Raw genomic sequence first — 18038 nt, 5'->3', positions numbered from 1 at the left:
ATGATTGTTGCAGGTTTTGTGAGTCAAATACTGAATCATTGAAGCACCTTGTAATATACTGCAAGAAACTGAGTGACCTTAGAACAGTCTACATGGGTAAGGAAATCATAAAAAGGCCACAGCTAAGTGGTGAAGATTGGTGGAATGTGATGGCTGAAGGAACATACAAAAAGCTAACTTTTGCACTAATATTCTATTAAGAACAATTGGAAATTGCCCTGATTGAAAAGACCAGTCCTGTTGGGTGATAAATACGATCATGTGCATTCTGTCTACGCCTCATTGGTGTGAGCTTTAACACCTTTCAACTGTTTAAAATGGAAGGTAGATAAAGCGAGAACAATCTTAGATGTCGAATTAGAATGATATTGCTCTTAAATCGAAGAGTTGTGTTCTGTATTTTAAAAGTATGTAATCAACTGTATAAAATGAATGATAAAAAAAAAATTAAAGTAGGGAATCTACTTTTTATAGTAGACTACAATCCAATTATGGCTTCTCCAATATGAGCCTATTAAGCAGTTGCACGATGAAACACATTGTACGCCAGGATTGTGATAAGTTTGTTAATTTGCAGAGAATTAAAACTTTATACTGCATACTGTCCTCCGCTGTAGCTGTAAATGAATGGGATGAGAAACCATGAACATTTGCCCAGATTTCAGATGGCTTGCAGACGATTTCTCACTCTTTTGTGCTTGCAGGATATAGCTTAAGCAAAAATAGCTGGGATTCGTACGTTCTTGGGAAGTGAGCATGATCATAGTAGGGTTCATCCTGCAAGATTTTCTTACATGTTGACACACCAGTTTACATTCTCAGTCGTCCCAGTAAACATTCTAATCCGTGTGTGTATTTTCAGGGTATAGGGAATGTTGATGTTGTTGACATGCAATGTTGGGGTGGGCGGGGGAATGATCTACATCCAAAACGTTATGTTGTCCTGGTCTAAAAAGTGTATGCAAAGTTGTTGTACCACCTCAATGCATCCTATTGAACGTGAATTATCATGAATTTATTTTTGCAGCCTCCCCTCCATTGACACCACTGAATACTGCCCCCAACTCCCATGTTCCTATTGTTTTATTCATGTCCTGACTATTGGCGGTAAAGGAAGCCTTTATGCTGTATTTTCCTTACTTAGATCATTGGTTTTGGTGGTATTGGTTGGTCCCTGAGGCTACCAGGAAAGGGGGATACGGTCTCCCTTTTTGAGATTCATTGTTGCTTTTAAGGGGCACACATCACCTTACAGTGAAGTGTGGTAGAGGTTTTTTTTTTCGTTCTCTTTTAGTATTGTTGTTTAACAATGTGTCCAAATGGACTGATAGGCCTGATATTTTCAATAACTAGTGTGCTGGGGACATTAATATCTTACTGTTGGTATTTAGAATACTTTTAGAAATTGGTAAGTTATTAGAACAAGAGACCACAAATATTCTTAAGCAGGAAAATACTTTTGGACCTCCAAGAAGAGTCATACAATTCAACAGGCTAAGCCAAAGTCAATGGGCAAAAGTCTTGTATAGGATGAAGCACTTCTGGTAAGTAAATGTAAAAGTATTTACACAAGTTCTTAGGAGTCTTTGATGAAAAGAAGAATCAAATGTAGGGCCACAAGCTGATTAGACTTGAGTTGTAGAAGTTTCAAGCAACTCTACAGTAAGATATAAATTCTCTTAGACTTGTTTTACAGTACCTTAGAAATGAAGGAAAGATGCAACTGATGACTTCTGTTCCTGTGCAGCTCTGCTAATTTCACTGTTCCTGGGCATCGGTCATGTGGACAAGAGGGAGGACGTCGGGGGACTTCTGCAATGCACTGGGATGGTCAAAACTTGCAACCGGCAAACTTCACTTTCAGTGGCTGTTAGTGTTTCAGCTCCTCACGTCTACCGCAAATAGCAACACTGCGGTTCCTGGCTGTCGAGATGGGCTTTCCTTGCTTCTGGGCTCCCACACTCTGTTGAGGGGGCTCAGGCTTGGCCAGTCCTGCTTCCTGGGAGTCCGCAGGATCATCCAAAAGCTCTAGGCCAGCTTAAAAGCCACGCAAACAATCTGGTGTTCCTCTCCCTGGCTCTACGGTTTCCAGCAGCAACTCTGTGAAAATTCAACCAGCTCCGAGATGGATGTCCAGGTGGCTTACTTTGGAGTTGATTGGTTCCACCAACTCAAAGGGAGAAGTCGTCCGTGCAGGGTCTTCCTCTTCAAGCTCTTCTTCGGTTTCTCCATCCAGTGGTCGACTCTGCCTTCCTAGCCAAAAGACTCGCCTTTTATTCAGTTCTCTCCCGTTCATTCCAGCCTAGCTGTCAATCACTGTTAGGCAGAAACCTGTGCAGTTCCCTTAGGGACCACTGCAAAAAGTTTAAGACTACTGGTGTTAGCAGTAAACCCAATTGGTAGCAGTCTGTACCACCCAGATTTACCTGGTAGCTGTGGCTGAGCGGTCAGACTTCTCTCAAGAAGAGTTAGGCAGTATATAGAGTATACACATTAGGTACAAAAATACAGTAGCACAAGCAAACACTGACCAGAGCTTTGGTATAAAAGTATATAATTATTTTAAAACACACTTGTAAAAATACACTGGCACTAATATGTCAAGCAAGTTCAAACAGTCACTAGAAATATATACACCTCCCTGATTAATTATTCGACAAGTCTTAGGAAAAGAACACCACTTATTATCAACACAGAGGTGAGCGCTTAACCAAGATGGCACTCCAATAATTATTTTAAAAGGGAGAGAAAAGGCAGAAATAGTAAAGCACACAATACTAACACTTAACAGAACCACAGCAAGTCAAGAAAGGCAGGGTCTACTGTAGAGCAAAAAGTTCATAGGCCGGGCCCACAGTTGAAGTACTCTTTAAAAGTCTTTGCAGATAGATCAAAAAGGAGTTTGATCAGTTCAGAAAAGTTAGTTAACAGGTCCCAGGTCACCCCAGGTTAGAGAGTCCAGGATTTACGGGACACCTTGAACAGTCCGTTGCAAGGGAGACCAGGCGGGACACAGTACCTGAAATGGTGAGAAAGCTCCAGCGTGGGCAGTTGTTCCTGGCAGCGGGTGCAAGTCGGTGCTTCGTCCAGGGGAAGAGAAGATCTTGACGTGGAGGAAAGCTGGAGGTCGTTGCACTGCCTGGGAAGAAACCAGCTGCAGAGTTTCCCGGTTAAAAGGTACTACCCTTTTATTTGCGGTAGTGGTGAAGCGTGGCTATCCGGCTGCCGGGGTGCTTGGCACGGGTGATTCGACCACGAGACGATCCAGGAAGGTGAAAAGAGGGCGAACTGGTTAACCCCACCAGCTCAAAGGAAGAAGACTCTCCTGGAAGAAGATCATCTCTGTCGTTGGGAAGTGGTGAGTCGGTTCAGCAGGGCTTCACCGGTGGTGTCGTCGTTGCAGGTTGGCTCAGCTTCTCCCTCTTCGGATTCTTTAGGTCCTGTGGCGACTTCTGAAGTACCAGTCCCCAAAGCCCTGCTTTTATGCAGAAAACCCCCATTCATCAGTCCTAGCTGTCACTCAAACATACTAAGTGGTGAGCCGGGTGGCTCACCACTGGGCCAATCACACAAGAGTGCGACTTGAGTTGCCGAGGCAACTCAGTCCAGGGTGCCTATTTCCCCCCCTCCCACACATCCTGTAGACCCAGACAGAGTGGCACCACATTTGGAGGTTTCTGTGTAGAAGCCCGCCAAAAGTGGAACAAAGGGCTCGACTTGGGTTGGAGTTACAGAGGCGAACACAAACGCCATTTTAAAACCGAGTCCTGGCAAAAAGACCCAACCGGGGAATAAATATTAAATAAATAACCCGGCGGTATCTTTAACATTGCACCAAAAAAAGTGGTGCGTTTAAAATGAATGGGAAAATCCCAAGTAACCACTGCCACCAGCCAGAAACTCGACAAGGGGGGACTGGACAGTGCCCCCTTGAAAAACAGACCCAGGGGCAATCGAAATTACCCCTACCAGTACTTCCACAATATGATGGTCTGTACTGGTTCTGTTCACAATTTAAGACTAGTAAAGTCAATGGTGACTTTACATGCCCTGGGAGACAGTAGTCAGTCCCAGGGTATGGAGTCTATGTTTGGGGATCACTATGACACCCCTGTGTTACTGCACTGAGGGTGCTGTGTAACACACATACCAAAAACACATGAAGCCCTATGGAGTAAAAGACCCCATAGTCCATAAACACATTACAAAGTCAAAGGACATTCTCAAATCATGCCTAAAAGTGGGAGAAAGAGTCTCACGCTTAGCAGGAGAAAAAAATAAACCCCAAAAATCCAGCAAAGCTGCTGGGGGACTCACTAGGTTTGGGAAATTAGCCTATACAGAGAATTCTCCCTAACCATCACCCAGCAGGGTGGCTGTCCTTGCCGGACAGTCAGCCGGCCAATCACCACAGAGTGCATTTGGGTCTCCTAGGAGACCAAGCACAGGGAGTTTCGGGCACCTCCCTCACTTCCTGCCCACCCCAGACACTCTGTAGCCAGGGGTGGGTTTCACTTGACCCAACATATGAATCTTTCTTCTACAAACCACTTCTGAGAACTTTGGCAAAGACTCTTCTGTTTAACTACCAGAACTGCTTTATCCTATATAAGACTTTAGCCCATTGACTTTGGCCTAACCTATTGCTTCAAATTGACTCCTCTGGTGAACTCAAAGTATTTGCACTGTCTAAGAATAACTGTAAGCGTCTTTTTATTAACCTATGCCTTTTTGCTCCTACTTACACTCTGAATGCCATTTTGCTCCTTGTTCAAAGTTTAAATGCCTTAGATACGTACAGTGTAAAGTACTGAAGTATACTTGTGTGTGAGATATATTGCCTCCTTCTAGTGAATGTTTTATAACTGACTGTGAAATAAATGAATAAGTGTTTTATCAAGAAACCTTGTGTAAGAGTCTATTTGAATACTTGTGATTGTAGACCTCTGTGTAACATCATTACAGCTCACATTTCCCTCTGGAGATAAGCTTGGCTGCTCAGCAACGCTACTAAAACTGTGTAGTACAGTCTTTATACCAAAGGTGATTTTGCTTACACCTGTAGTCCTAGTTGTGTGTAGTGGTCCCAAAGGGTACGGCATACAAACTTTGCCTAACAGACAGCCCTTGCCAGGTTGAAAGGTGCAGATCATGTCTATTGGAGGGATTAAGGGGGGGATCCAGGCACCAATATAGAATAAAGAGTGGACTCAGCCTTCAGATTATCCTTGGAGCCAAGACTGGTATGAAGAGCTGCAGCCTGCTGACTATCCAAAGACTGCCATTAAAGGCTTCCAACATTGCCTCAGCCAAGACCTGGTGAAGGACTTCCTTTCTGGGTTGATCTTCTGAAGAAACGTATTTGCCCTGTCCTGACCCTGTTTTATATGCGACAGAGAAACTCAAAAGAGGACGACTCCTTCCCTTTGATGGGTCGGAACAACCAGTCCTGAGTAACTCTTTTGGCTCTTGGGCTGATGGGAGCAACCAGTCCAGACCTGCATGCCGATCCTGCCCTCTGAAGCCTTCGGAAGTGCCCCAGAACCAACCCATGGGCCAGCAAACTCCACCCAGTGCATTTGCTGTACATTGGTCCCCAATTTTAACCTTGAGCTTTGCAGTCCTCCAGCTTGTGGCCTGAGAACAGTCCTCGTTTCTTGGAGCAGATCTTTGACTTTGCCACTTTAGTCACCTGCTGCCACCTTAGCGGAACGTTCTTCGCTGCTGCCTGCTTCCACCATGTCCTGGTGCTAAGTCTGGGTCGACCAACTGAAAAGCATCAGGAACCTTCTTTTCTGGGATCAAACTGCTTTGCCGGACCCAATACCAACACCTAATACAAGCACTGCACCTGCGATTCCTGTAACTGACAATAGAAGGGGAACGAGTGCACCCCTGGGCATTTTGTCTGTGGAATCTGAGTAAGGGGGTGGAGCCTGCATAGCTGTTACCATCTGCCATAGGGTTGAACAGGCGCCAAGTCTTGACCCTACCTCTCCCTTGCCATGTCATGATCTGTGGAGTTCTGGCCATTTTACACAAAATGCTCAGGGGTGTGCTCTTCCCCTTCCATTGTCAGTTACATTTTACCCACCTGTTCACTTTGCCCCTACTTGTTTTCTTCACTTAGGACTCCTGGCCACTTCCAAAGATTTCTTCTCTGGACTTGGGACTCTTAAGCACTCTAGGCCTACTCTCCTTAGCAGGGAGGGACTTTTTAAGTGTTAGAGGCCTTCTTTTATAAGGCAAGCTAATTGTGTTTTTATTCTTTTTATAATCCTTACCATTCATTTCCATCGTTTTTTTTATTGCTTGCCCATTTGTACTTGTTTTACTGTGCACGTGTTTAGTAATAAATCTTAATAGTAAGGTGTTCTCTAGTGAGCAAATGTCTATAGTAGTAGTTTAGTAGAAATACTTTCCTGTTTTCATTACAGTCTCTGCTTGGGCTGAATAAATAGTGTTTTTTTGTACCTTACTGTCAAATTTTAGTGCTGTGTGTTACGCTCACCTGTAACAGAATGTTAAATGAGAAGTGGGATAAGGAGTTATTATGTAAACCCCCAGCACTGCACATAGGGTGGTGTGTGCTGGACCCACAAAAGAAAAGGTAAGTAAGACAAAAGTCCTTTTACTATTCATGAGAACAATAGTTCACCCAAGAAAATGTATTTAAACATTAAGAGATGTCCAAGGGACTTCTCAGTGGCACTGCACAAAAGGTGCTATGTGTCACAATGCAAAAAGCATATGCCTATGGAATTTATAAGACTCCATTAAACAGTAAGAAACCAAAAATCATAGTCAGTCCAGCAAAAGAGCTGGGGGTGAGGGGGGGTCTCTAAGGTTAAAGGGAAATGGCACATAAATGAAGATTCTCCCTAACAATTGGTCAGTGTGGTGTATTTTCTATGGATAAGTGTGTGAACTAATTGAATACTTTTTTGTTAGCCTACTTCCTCCACCTTTATAAGTGGTTGTGCAGCCTTCACCATAGGCCTGTCCAAAAACCACATTAACAAGAACTAATGGCAATTGCTTTAGGCATCCTTCTAGATCATTGTTTTTATATCCCTACTAAGCCATCACAGTAAGGGTGGAGAAATTCATATGCAGGGCCATCCCGCCTGAGCTGCTAGGGCACATCTCCTCTACACAAAACCACATGCAAACTCAAATCTGTTCATCTTATAAGGCGCCATCTGTCGGGTGCAACATTGGACTGCAAGCACAGCAAACTCTGGTATGCCCCATGCCACTTAGGGAGACTTTGCTCAGCAAAGAGTGATGGATGAAAAAGCTACATTTGCATACGTCTGGTCCACTTAAGAAATGGAGCTGATGGGATAATCAACAAATTGCCCAGAGTCATTGCAGTGGTTCGGAATAATCCACATTTTCCATCCCTTACTCTTTGGTTTTAGAGGAATAGATCTAAAGCAGTCTTTATGCTGAGTATCTACTGCCTCAATCCTTGTAATGTAAATAGTGAACTTTGGGTGGCACCCAGTTTCACTAGAGATGGGATAAGGCTGTAATTTATTCTCTTTTACCGTCTAATTGAAACTATAGTGTAACTAAGCAAATGCTCAAGAGTGCAAGTACACTTTTACAAGTAAAGACAAAGTGCTGACATTGTTGTGATGTCTAAACTGGTTTGATTGCCTTGGATTGATAGCTATGATTGAGTGGTTAACCACTGACTGACATGTATGATATTGTTGCATTGTATCATATTATAGCTCTCCAAGAATCAAGCGACTCGGTCATGTATGAGTGACATCTTTTTTGCTCATGTCCATGGAACTTGTTGTGGGGCGGTGCAACAGCGTTTTTCTCCTCCTGCAACCCTCTGGTTGCTTTGTCATTTGAAGTAGAAGCCCATGAAACCATAACTATTTTCCACAATGTATTTTATATTTATTTAGCATATTCCTGCTATGCCTTTTTATAGATACTAAAATGCAGAAAATCAGCAAGGAAGAAGACCTTGTATAATATATGTAAATTATACAATTTAATAATAAAACATTAGTGAAAAAATATTGGTGTTTTATAGAACACATTTTTCTATCAAATAATACATTAAAATTACATCATTACCTTCATACAAATCCACCCACACCTTATCAAGTAGGGAAGTACCATGATTATTCTGCCACTTGAGAAAAAATGTCTTCTAATCTCAGCTAAATTATCACATTCAAGTATCACATGTTTTACTGTTTCCAGCACCTCATCTACACATGAGTGACGCTCTATGTATCCCCTGAAAGGGCTCACGTGATTTCTAAAATTCACAGTATTAAATTAGATTCTCATATTTATGAGCTATCCAGTTGTAAGGATATTCCTGGCGGTATAGCAGGAGTTTACAGCACTATTGGTATTGTATAATGTACTCTCATGACTGTGAGAGTGGCAAGCCAAGTTGCTAAAGATTTGTTCAAAATCTAGGTGCTGATTCGAAGATTTAATAATTGACATGCACTTGACGCCCCAATCAAGGAGTGAAGAGATGCTACGAAGCCCACAAAATCTAATAAGTGATGACCGGTAGATCAGGTGCAATAAGGTATGGGGCATAGTTAGTCAATTTCCAATATCAGGAAAAATAGCACCACTTCAGTGAAGATCTAATAGTGTGAAGTCGGAACTCTAGATACAAAAAAATTAGATAAAGATTTCTAATTTCATAATCCTAGTTTCGAATTTGCGACTTCAGATTTCCATCCCATATAATATTACAGGAGGAATATTACCTTGATTGAGCTGAGTAAATGCCCTCCATGAGATCTAGCAAAGTGCTTGATGTCACCAAGTTGATGTCGTACTTTTGCCTCTGTGTTGCTCCATTGTGGTAGCCAATTCAAACGATTGTCAATGGTGACGCCAGAGTAATCAAATTGTTGGACGATATCAATGACATGAGAGCCAATAGTCTCTGCAAGCTTGGTAGGGCATTTCTGTCGACTATAAGCTCAGTTTGCTGAGAAGACTCTGTAGGTAAGCCCTTAGGAGGACTATCTATGATCACAAAATCATCCGCTTACCCCAGCCACTGTATGCAGCAATCTCCTAATCGGTGTGGACAGGCCTCACTAGTCTTCAGTGACTCTGAAAAATAAGCCATAAAAAGATGAAACAAAATGGGGCAAAAATGCACCCCTGCTTGAGACCTACGAATGAATGCATTGGCAACAATAGCTTCAGCGTGGAGTAGGTGGTGTTACTTCAATTGGTATGACCTTGACTAGGTTAGCTACACACAAGCTTGCGACTGGTAAGGAAGTGTTAACAGGTTCTTGAGAGTAGCTATATATTTGGCTGAGGTTAACCGTGTAGAATTAAAATATCAGCACAGTTATGTCCACATTCAGCCCTCACTCTAAATGACAGTATCTCTCAAATCCTTTTTCTCTCGCATATGAGTACCTTGGAGTAAACTTTTCAAATGTGGTTGTTTACATCTTTTTTTTACATGAGTGAACCTGTGTTTAGTGTGTATTAGGTAAACCTTTAGTTGGTTAAAAGTCTATTCGCATTTTTACATGGAATCTTTTTATGTGCAGCTTTTAGTATATTATGTGTATTTTGAAACGACTCCAATGAAGCCAATACGTTTAATTACTTTTTTTCCCCTTTTCTCCAAAATGCAGCTCTTGGAGCCGTGCCCTCTCCTTTCGACTGCTTCCTGTGCAATCGGGGCCTGAAGACGCTTCACCTCAGGATGAAGCAGCACTTCAGCAATGGCATGGCTGTTGCTCAGTTCCTCGAGTCGGATCCACGCGTGGAAAAGGTTGTTTTTCCTGGTAAGTGGGTTTGAAATGGCTCCATGCAGTTTGATGTTGGCACAGAGTGTTTTTGCTTGCATCAAATTCATTTGTAATCCAGTTTTTAAGTGATTTTATTTTTATACTCCACCTTCTGTTTGGTGTTTTAATACAGTTTAATGACAGGGTCTCACCATCACATATGAAAGATTTCATGAGCGTTTGGTGTGGGATTTTACGCAGCCAACCAAACTGTTCTTTGTAGCAACTTTCTCTCTTGGCTAGGGCTTCTAATCCCCACCTGTTAGCTTCATTTCCTCTGCCTGCTTTCTGCCACCATTTCATGCTGTGTTCTGCTCCCCTCTGGTGTCCAATCATGCTTTTCATGTAGTTTCTATTCTCCAGCATGGGGTCTGGCATGGATTCAAATGCTCATGAACATTCCCCGTTGAATGGTTGGGAATCCTCTGTAAAGAAGAAAATCAGTTTCAGTTTCGTTTCTGAACTGTCTTTCTACTAATAACCAGTCACTGGTCTCTGGATCATACTGCCCCCAGCCAATGACTGCCCTCTACCTAAGCCCCTTCTCTGTCGGCCATCTTCAGATTTTTACCGCACCTTCAACTGTTGGGAGTCCTCGTGCTTGGCTCTCGAGCTTTTACTGCGTATTGCATTTAGTTTATGCTTTTTTTTTTTGATCAATTCGAGCGTCAAGCTCCACCGATTCTTCTTCCGATAAACAGGGACCGTTTCGGAAATTTCTACGCCCCTCGAGGGAGACTTTTCGTCGAATTCACTTCTTGGAGGAGTCCGGAAGATCTTTGAGGCCTACCCGGCGTGGACATAGCCCAAGACAAAGGAGAATCGGCGCCCGTTGGATCCCAGCTGTTTAGGAACTGCCCAGGATATGGACTGCAGAATGTCTTCAAGGAGGATGAGCACTCCTGGTGCCTCTACTGCCTACACTCTGACAAGTCGCACATGGAGGAGGACTGCGCGTTCTGCAAAAAACATGTCCGCCTGGACCATGAAGGACCATCGTACAAGACTCGCTAACTGGCTGGAGGCGAAGAGCCCAGCAGCAGGTGAGAAGAAGCAGTCCGAGCGGTCTTCTAAGACCTTTGAGGGCACTCCGGCGATGGGGGCCCAACAGAAGGCAAAGCACCGCAAATCCGGGAGCACCGTTGGTTCGGGCTCCTCGGCTGCCAGGCCGGGCGCAACATCACTGACGCAGTCAACCACGAGCCAACGCTCCAGCTCGATGTAAAGGAAGTTGGAGAACCGGGTAAGCTTCGGGAGAAGCCCCTGTCGATCCCGACGGAAAAAGCCAAGGGGGAGCGAGGCGGTGACCCTCCCCCTACGGTGAACGCCTCAGACGCGCCTACAGTCATGAATGCCCAGATTCACCTGGCTAAGGCCTCGATTGAGGGAGTCGTGGCATCCCTGGTGAAGTCTGCAAAGGCGACCCCTCCCAGGCAGAGTTTCCCTGCCATCCTGGAGAGAATCGTCTTTCCAAAAGACCCCCGTGAAGCCCCGGCAGGGAAGCCCCACCAGCGCCTGGACCGTCAGTCCTCCAGCCAAACGGAGGTGAGCCCATCCCCTTTGCCCTGAGGAGCAGAAGAAAGAGGGATTTCTTTACCAACGACGGGAGGCCAAGAGGAAGACCATACTCTGTCCTGCTGTTGGATGACATCTGGGACGAAGAAGAATCCGTCCACGGCCCCTGCGAAGAGAGACGGGTACGAGAAGAAGTACCAGGTCTCAGACTCTGCTCCTATTTGCCTCAGAGCGCAGCCGTCCCCGAACTCGGTCTCTGCAGCGGCCAAGAAGAAAGCGGCAGGGGCGATGGCATCATCTTCCACTTCCCCGCCGGATGGCGAGGGGAAGAAGCTAGACACCATGGGACGTCTGGTCATCTCCTCGGCAGCGACGACAATCAAGGCGGCCAATGCCCTCGCTTTCGTGGCCCGCTATGATGGGGAGCTATGGTTCAGAATTGCTTGACGGCAAGAGGGCGCAAGCCCTTGAAATCCTGCAAGAGGGCGAGGTGCTTTGCACCACGCCATCACGGTAGCCACGGACATCGCTGACACTGGTGTCAGGGTGATTTCCCAGGGGCCGGCAGGGCCATCCGCGGACCTCCGGGGCTTGGGAGGACCCAACTCCTCCCGCGTCCCAAAAGGAGTATGAGGCACACACAAGAGCAAGGTTTGTACTGCTGTTTATTACAGAAACGAGCAGGGAGAAACTCTCAGACCAAATGCATCCGGGAGGCTCTCATCATCCGTGGGCTCGCAGCCCTTTTTACCGTTGTATGACTCGCTACGTGCGTCACCTGGGGAAACTATCCCCAAAACCTAGCGCCACTTCAGGTTGGCTCCCCGAGTGGTAAGATCAGTATAGGGAAGATTGTTATTGGGTGAGGAAGGGTCAGGTGGTACGCTTGGGCTGTCCCTAACAGTTGCTACAACAAATTTGTTACAAGGGAACACTTGGTGATTGGCTAGACTATATTGGCGTCATGATGCGCCCTTCGTATTCTGATTGGTTAATCCGTGAGCCCCCAAGCCTGGTATCATTGTTGTTCCCAGCTCATGGTGTCACTGGCGCTGGCAGGAATGTGTGACTGTCAGTGGCGGACAATGGACAGGTCTGACTATTGGTCTAGTGCATGTCTTTCCCATTGCTGCAGGTGTCTAATTTGTCACTTTATTGTTGCAGACTGTGTCCCAGCCGTGAGACCCCAGCGCTTTTCTGTCCAGTAGGCCTGGGCATCGTATCAGGTCGGCTTGGTCACGTGTGGTGAGACCGTGGCTAGAGCAGCATTATCAGAATTTGATTTGTATTTTGGCTCTGAGGACCGTTTAGCAGTGGCAGGTGTAACCTTGGCGCGGGGAGCGCGGCATGTAGATTGCAACATCGCGGCCTTGGCTATGGGCTCTCGTTGGGGCTCGTTCTGCGTGATCAGCGTTTTGCAGTTTTGTCTCGGAGGCTTCTGCCTGGGGACTCTTGCTTTGCAGCCTACCTGGGCCTAGCTTCTGGGTGGCGGTACTTGATCCATAATATGGGGGTCGCGAGGGGTGACGGTGTCATATGCATTAGTAGATATGTAGGGTGGCGTCTTCATTCATGGCGTTAGTGGCGAGAAAGCGTCTGCAAGCGTATACACAAGCTCTTCAGTCATCTTGCATTTCTGCGGTGCTGTAGGTGGCCTATGTCGAAAATAACAACGATGCATGTCTGTGGGTGTATACAGTCCTCTGTCATGGCACTGAAAATATTCTTCGTGTAGGTTGGTGTGTGAATGACCGACGTACATGGTGGCACGTGTTCTTTTTTATTGGCTATGTCGTCATGGCATCTCTAAAGATGATGGCGTTTGTGGTTACTGTCTAATGAAGTTGGTCCATAAAGTCGATGTCAGTTCCACCTGAGGTTCCCGCACATGGTTTCATTAACGGGCAGGCTCCCTGGCCGTGTGGGGCGTGGCCACAATGGATCTTGACATCTGGTGCGGAGGTGAGCGGGTTGAATTCTTCTCGCGGGGGGTGTTTGGGCCGTGACGTCCTAGGCCATGGTTTGGATGAGAATGGGGGGGAAGGGATTCTCCCATTTTCTCTCCATCAGATTTTGCCAGATGAGCAACAGCGTTTGCCTTCGCCTGGGCGGTTGGCTGAGGTCCACCGACTTCCGTCAGGACGTACAAGCCAGGGTACTGGACATGCCCTTTGACTGAAACAACCTGTTCGGCAAGGGAGTGGACGAGTCCCTGCAGGCCATCAAGGCGGACACCGAGACGGCCCGTGCCTTGCGCACTCCATCCGCGACGGCCGTCTTTTCGGACCTCCGGAGGCAAATCTCAAGGTGCCTTCAAAGTATTCGGTGGCGGCTCTTCGTCGTACCGTCAGGCGGCCAGCTCTTCGTCGCAGGAAGCCTACAGAGGCCGCAGCAAGCCGGTGGACATCTTCGTCACCAAGGAGCCCAAGGTGGCAAGACCTCAGCGAAAACCGGCCGTGACGTCGGGCCCCCACCCGAGCACCCCTCTGGGAGGCCGGCTGGCGAACTTCGTCGGCGTGTGGGAGTCCATCAGCACTGACAGTTGGGTGCTGGATGCCCTGGCCCACGGGCACACTCTGGAGTTCCAAAGGAAGTGTCCCCACTTTCCACCGGTGGCCAGGAGAGAGAACCACGTTCCACAGCTGCTTCTGGAGGTACGAGCAATGCTGAAAAATGGCACGATCGAACTCGTCCCAAAGAGGCTATGGAGTATACTTGTGGTTCTTCCTTGTCCGAAAGAAGACCGGTGGCTGGCGGCCCATCCTAGACCTCCACCGCCTCAACAAATACATAAAATCCCAGAAGTTCCGGATGGTCACCCTTCTGCACGTGCTGGGACAACTGGAGGAAGGTGACTTCCTGTCGTCGCTGGACTTGGAGGATGCCTACTTCCACATCCCCATACACAAAGGACATCGAAAGTTCCTACGCTTTGTGGTCCAAGGGCGACACTACCAGTTCATCTCGGTGCCAAGGGTCTTCACCAAGTGCCTGGCACCGGTGGCGGCATAGCTGCGCCTGCAGGGGATCCACGTCTACCCCTATCTGGAAAATTGGCTCATCCGAGCAAAGTCAAGAACTTGCCGTCGACCACACAGCAAGGACCATCTGCCTGCTCACGCAACTGGGGTTCTCGATAAACTTTGCGAAGTCCTGCTTGGTGCCGTCACAGGACGCCCTGTTCCTGGGAGCCACACTCAACACAGTGGCGCAGTTGGCCTCACCTTTGGAGGAGAGGACAAAGGCCATCCTGGGCAAGGTACAACGGCTGTTGACCATGGAAGTTGCCAGGGTGAGGTCCATCAAGTCCCTGCTTCGGCATGATGTCGTCATGCATCTACCTCGTGCGACTGTGCAGGTTGCGGATGCGGCCGCTGCAGGAGTTCCTCGACGCCCGTTGGATGCAAGTGGCGGGAAGCTTCGAAGACGAGATCTCCCTCATCGAGACTTTCCGTCAAGCAATCTGGTGGTGGGGCACCCGCAGGCATCTCGCGTCGGGCATGGACTTCCAGACCCCAGCGCATCAGGAAACTGTGATGACAGACGCCTCCCTGGAGGGATGGTGAGCTCACACCGGAGATCTCCACGCAAAAGGCCTATGGCTCCCGGAGGAGAGGTCTCTGCACATCAACGTCCTGGAGCTACGGGCTGTGTTCTGGGCCCTTAAGTCTTTCCTTCCGTCCCTCAAGGGCAAATTGGTACGGGTCTTCACCGACAACACCACCACAATGTTCTACATCCGGAAGCAGGGGGGCACCAGATCCCCAGCCCTATCCAAGGAAGCGCAGGATCTGTCACTGGGCCATCGGCCAGGGGATGTTCCTGGTACTGTTTCATCTGGCAGGAGTAAAGAACACTGTCGCCGACTCACTCAGCAGGGATCTGTGCTCTTGCCATGAGTGGGAGCTTCGGCAAGATCAAGTAGATCTCCTATTCCGACGATGGGGCAATCCCCAGATTGATCTGTTTGTGACGGCGGCAAATACCAAGTGCGGGAGGTTCGCCAGCAGGTTTCCCCAGCCGGGGAGCATGAGCGATGCATTCTCTTTCTCCTGGGACAGCCTGTTCCTTTATGCGTTGCCATTGCTCCTGCGACTCATCAGTCAACTCAGATGGTCCTGGTGCAGGATGATCCTCGTCGCACCGGCGTGGCTGAGGCAGATATGGTTCCCGGAACATCTGGACATGTCAGCGTCGTGCCCCCAGTCAAAGTGCCAATGGACGCGGATCTTCTCGCTAGAGAAGGAGGCGCTATCCTGCATCACGACCCAGGATTGCTGAACCTGCAGGCCTGGCTCCTGCAGTACTAGAGTTCGGAGGCTACGATATCCCGGCAGACTGCAAGGAGGTACTTGCCAAGGTCAGGGCTTCCTCGTCTCTTAAGTGCTATGGACATGAATGGAAGAGGTTCTCTGTCTGGTGCCGTGCACAGAACAGTCCTCTACGGATTACGGCCCCTCAAGTGCTGCCGTACTTGCTGTCGCGGGGCTGGCACATGCCTCCATCAAAATTCATCTGGCGGCTATCTCCTGCTACACCAGAACTCCGGTGCGGTCGTTGCTGTGGTCTCGCCGCCTGGTGAACGAGTTCATGAAAGGACTGTTGAGCTTGTTCACACGGGTGAAGGCTCGGGCCCCGGTGTGGGAGCTCAACGTGGTGCTAACCAGACTCATGGGTCTGCCATTCGAGCATATGCATTCGGCACCCCTGAAATTCCTATCATGTAAGACGGCGTTTATTATGGCCATCACCTCCGCACGACGAGTGGGAGAGATCCAGGCCCTCTCCTGTAAACCGCCATACCTGACATTCCACCAGACGAGGGTAGTGCTGAGGATGCACCCCTCCTTCATGCCCAAGGTGCCGTCGGACTTCCACCTCAACGAGCCCTTGGTGTTGCCTGTTTTCTTCCTGTCGCCTTCGTCGCCTGCTGAGAGGGCTTTGCACTCGCTGGATGTGGCTAGAGCGCTGAAGTTCTATGTGGACCGCACAAAGATTTTTCGGAAGACATCACAGCTGTTTGTGATCTTTGGCACTGCGAAACAAGGAAAGGCCCTCTCCAAGGCTTCCATTTCAAGATGGCTCTCCGGTTGCATCATGCACTGCGACCGGTTGGCAAACCGACCGTTGCCTGGCCGTCCGAGAGCCAGGCTAGTGCTGCTACCACAGCGTTCCTGTCTGATGTGCCCCTGCTGGACATCTGCTGGGCAGCTATGTGGAGGTCGACGCACACCTTCATGAAATTCTACTGTGTCGACTGGGATTCCATGGAGGAGTGCAGAATCGGCCAAGCAGTACTGCGCAACCCGTTCGCTTCAAGGTGAGTTGGTCAGGAGGTAAGAGATGTTTAATGTTGAGTTGTTGAAATGCTTAATGTTGAGCCTTGCCACCTCCCGTGGTTGTGCATGTGTGTACTGCTATGTATTCTTGTATTCATGAGCATGTGAATCCATGCCAGACCCCATGCTGGAAAAGTTGCTTACCTGTAACTGTTCTCCAGCATGGGTCTGGCATGGATTCACATGCGAACCCTCCCTCCAACCCCTCTGCGGTCTTCTCTTGGTCCTACTGCCACTTTACGTGCTACCAAATCTGAAGATGGCTGCCAGAGGAGGGGGCTTGGGTAGAGGGAAATTATTAGCTGAGGGCAGTATGACCCAGAAACCAATGATTGGTTATTAGTAGAAAGACAGTTCAGAAAGGAAACAAACTGATTTTTTTTTCTTTACCGAGGATTCCCAGCCTGACGATGGGGAATATTAATGAGCATGTGAATCCATGCCAGACCCATGCTGGAGAACAGTTACAGGTAAGTAACCTGTTCCTTCTGCTGCTCTACCTCCCGCAGCCTTGATGACATAGTGGCTCTTGTCCAACCCGGTCCCACAGATTCCTGTGGCTGGGAATCTCGGTAGTCTGCTTTTCCACCACCATTGACTCTGTGTCCTATCTTATTCTCTTACCCAGTCTTCTATCTTCTGATTCCTCTGTGTATGGCCGTGCCTCAGCACATGTTCCATGACATGCTAGTCTCACCTTTTGTTTCCCAGTCAGCAAGGTCACATTCCCCCACGGTCTCTGTGGGCTAGCAAGGAATTGTGAAAGATGGAAACACAACATTCAAAGGGGATTGATTGATGCACCAACATGGTACAAAGTCCACAACAATAGTAGTTTGTCACTTATATAGGCCCCTCTACAATGAACTTGCCTTACTTTAAAAATTGTGTTCATTATTTTCTTTGAATTGCAGTTGTGGCTGGTTGTCATTGTGCACCATTTGTAAAAGCTGAAGATGGATTCCCTCATTTTCCTAGCTTTAATCACTGCTAATTTTTGTTTAGCACGGCATTGTGACAACCTTGACCCGCCTTTCTACTACCAATGTGCCTACACCCACCAACCGCTGTGGATGATTGGCAAGGTGGTGAAGTAGAGGAATGAATGTTACTTTGCATAACTACATGACACACTTCCTTGATTCTGTGTGTTACTCTGCTCTCGTGTACAGTGAAATCAAATGTGTTCAATTAATTTCAGGTCTCCCATCGCACCCTCAGCATGAGTTAATGAAGCGTCAATGCTCTGGCTGCCCAGGGATGATTACATTTTACATCAAAGGGAACCTTGAACATGCCAAGATATTTCTCAAGAGCTTAAAGGTAACGCTTGTTGATCGATTTATAATCCCCATGTTTAAAATGTGCT

General features: G+C 47.5%; 1 protein-coding gene across 1 annotated transcript in view; it reads left to right on the top strand.

Annotated features, from left to right (window-relative positions):
- Positions 1-18038, top strand: part of CTH (cystathionine gamma-lyase) — a 272518-nt gene that overhangs the window by 137731 nt on the left and 116749 nt on the right. Inside the window, exons 8-9 of the mRNA XM_069641917.1 lie at positions 9660-9812; positions 17871-17992. Of these exons, the coding sequence (XP_069498018.1) occupies positions 9660-9812; positions 17871-17992 (275 nt within the window). The remainder of the gene's footprint in view (positions 1-9659; positions 9813-17870; positions 17993-18038) is intronic.

This window comes from Ambystoma mexicanum, chromosome 1q (assembly GCF_040938575.1).
Source record: "Ambystoma mexicanum isolate Mex_15411 chromosome 1q, UKY_AmexF1_1, whole genome shotgun sequence".
NCBI classification, from domain to species: Eukaryota; Metazoa; Chordata; class Amphibia; order Caudata; family Ambystomatidae; genus Ambystoma; species Ambystoma mexicanum.
This window is presented reverse-complemented; position numbering and strand designations above follow the sequence as displayed.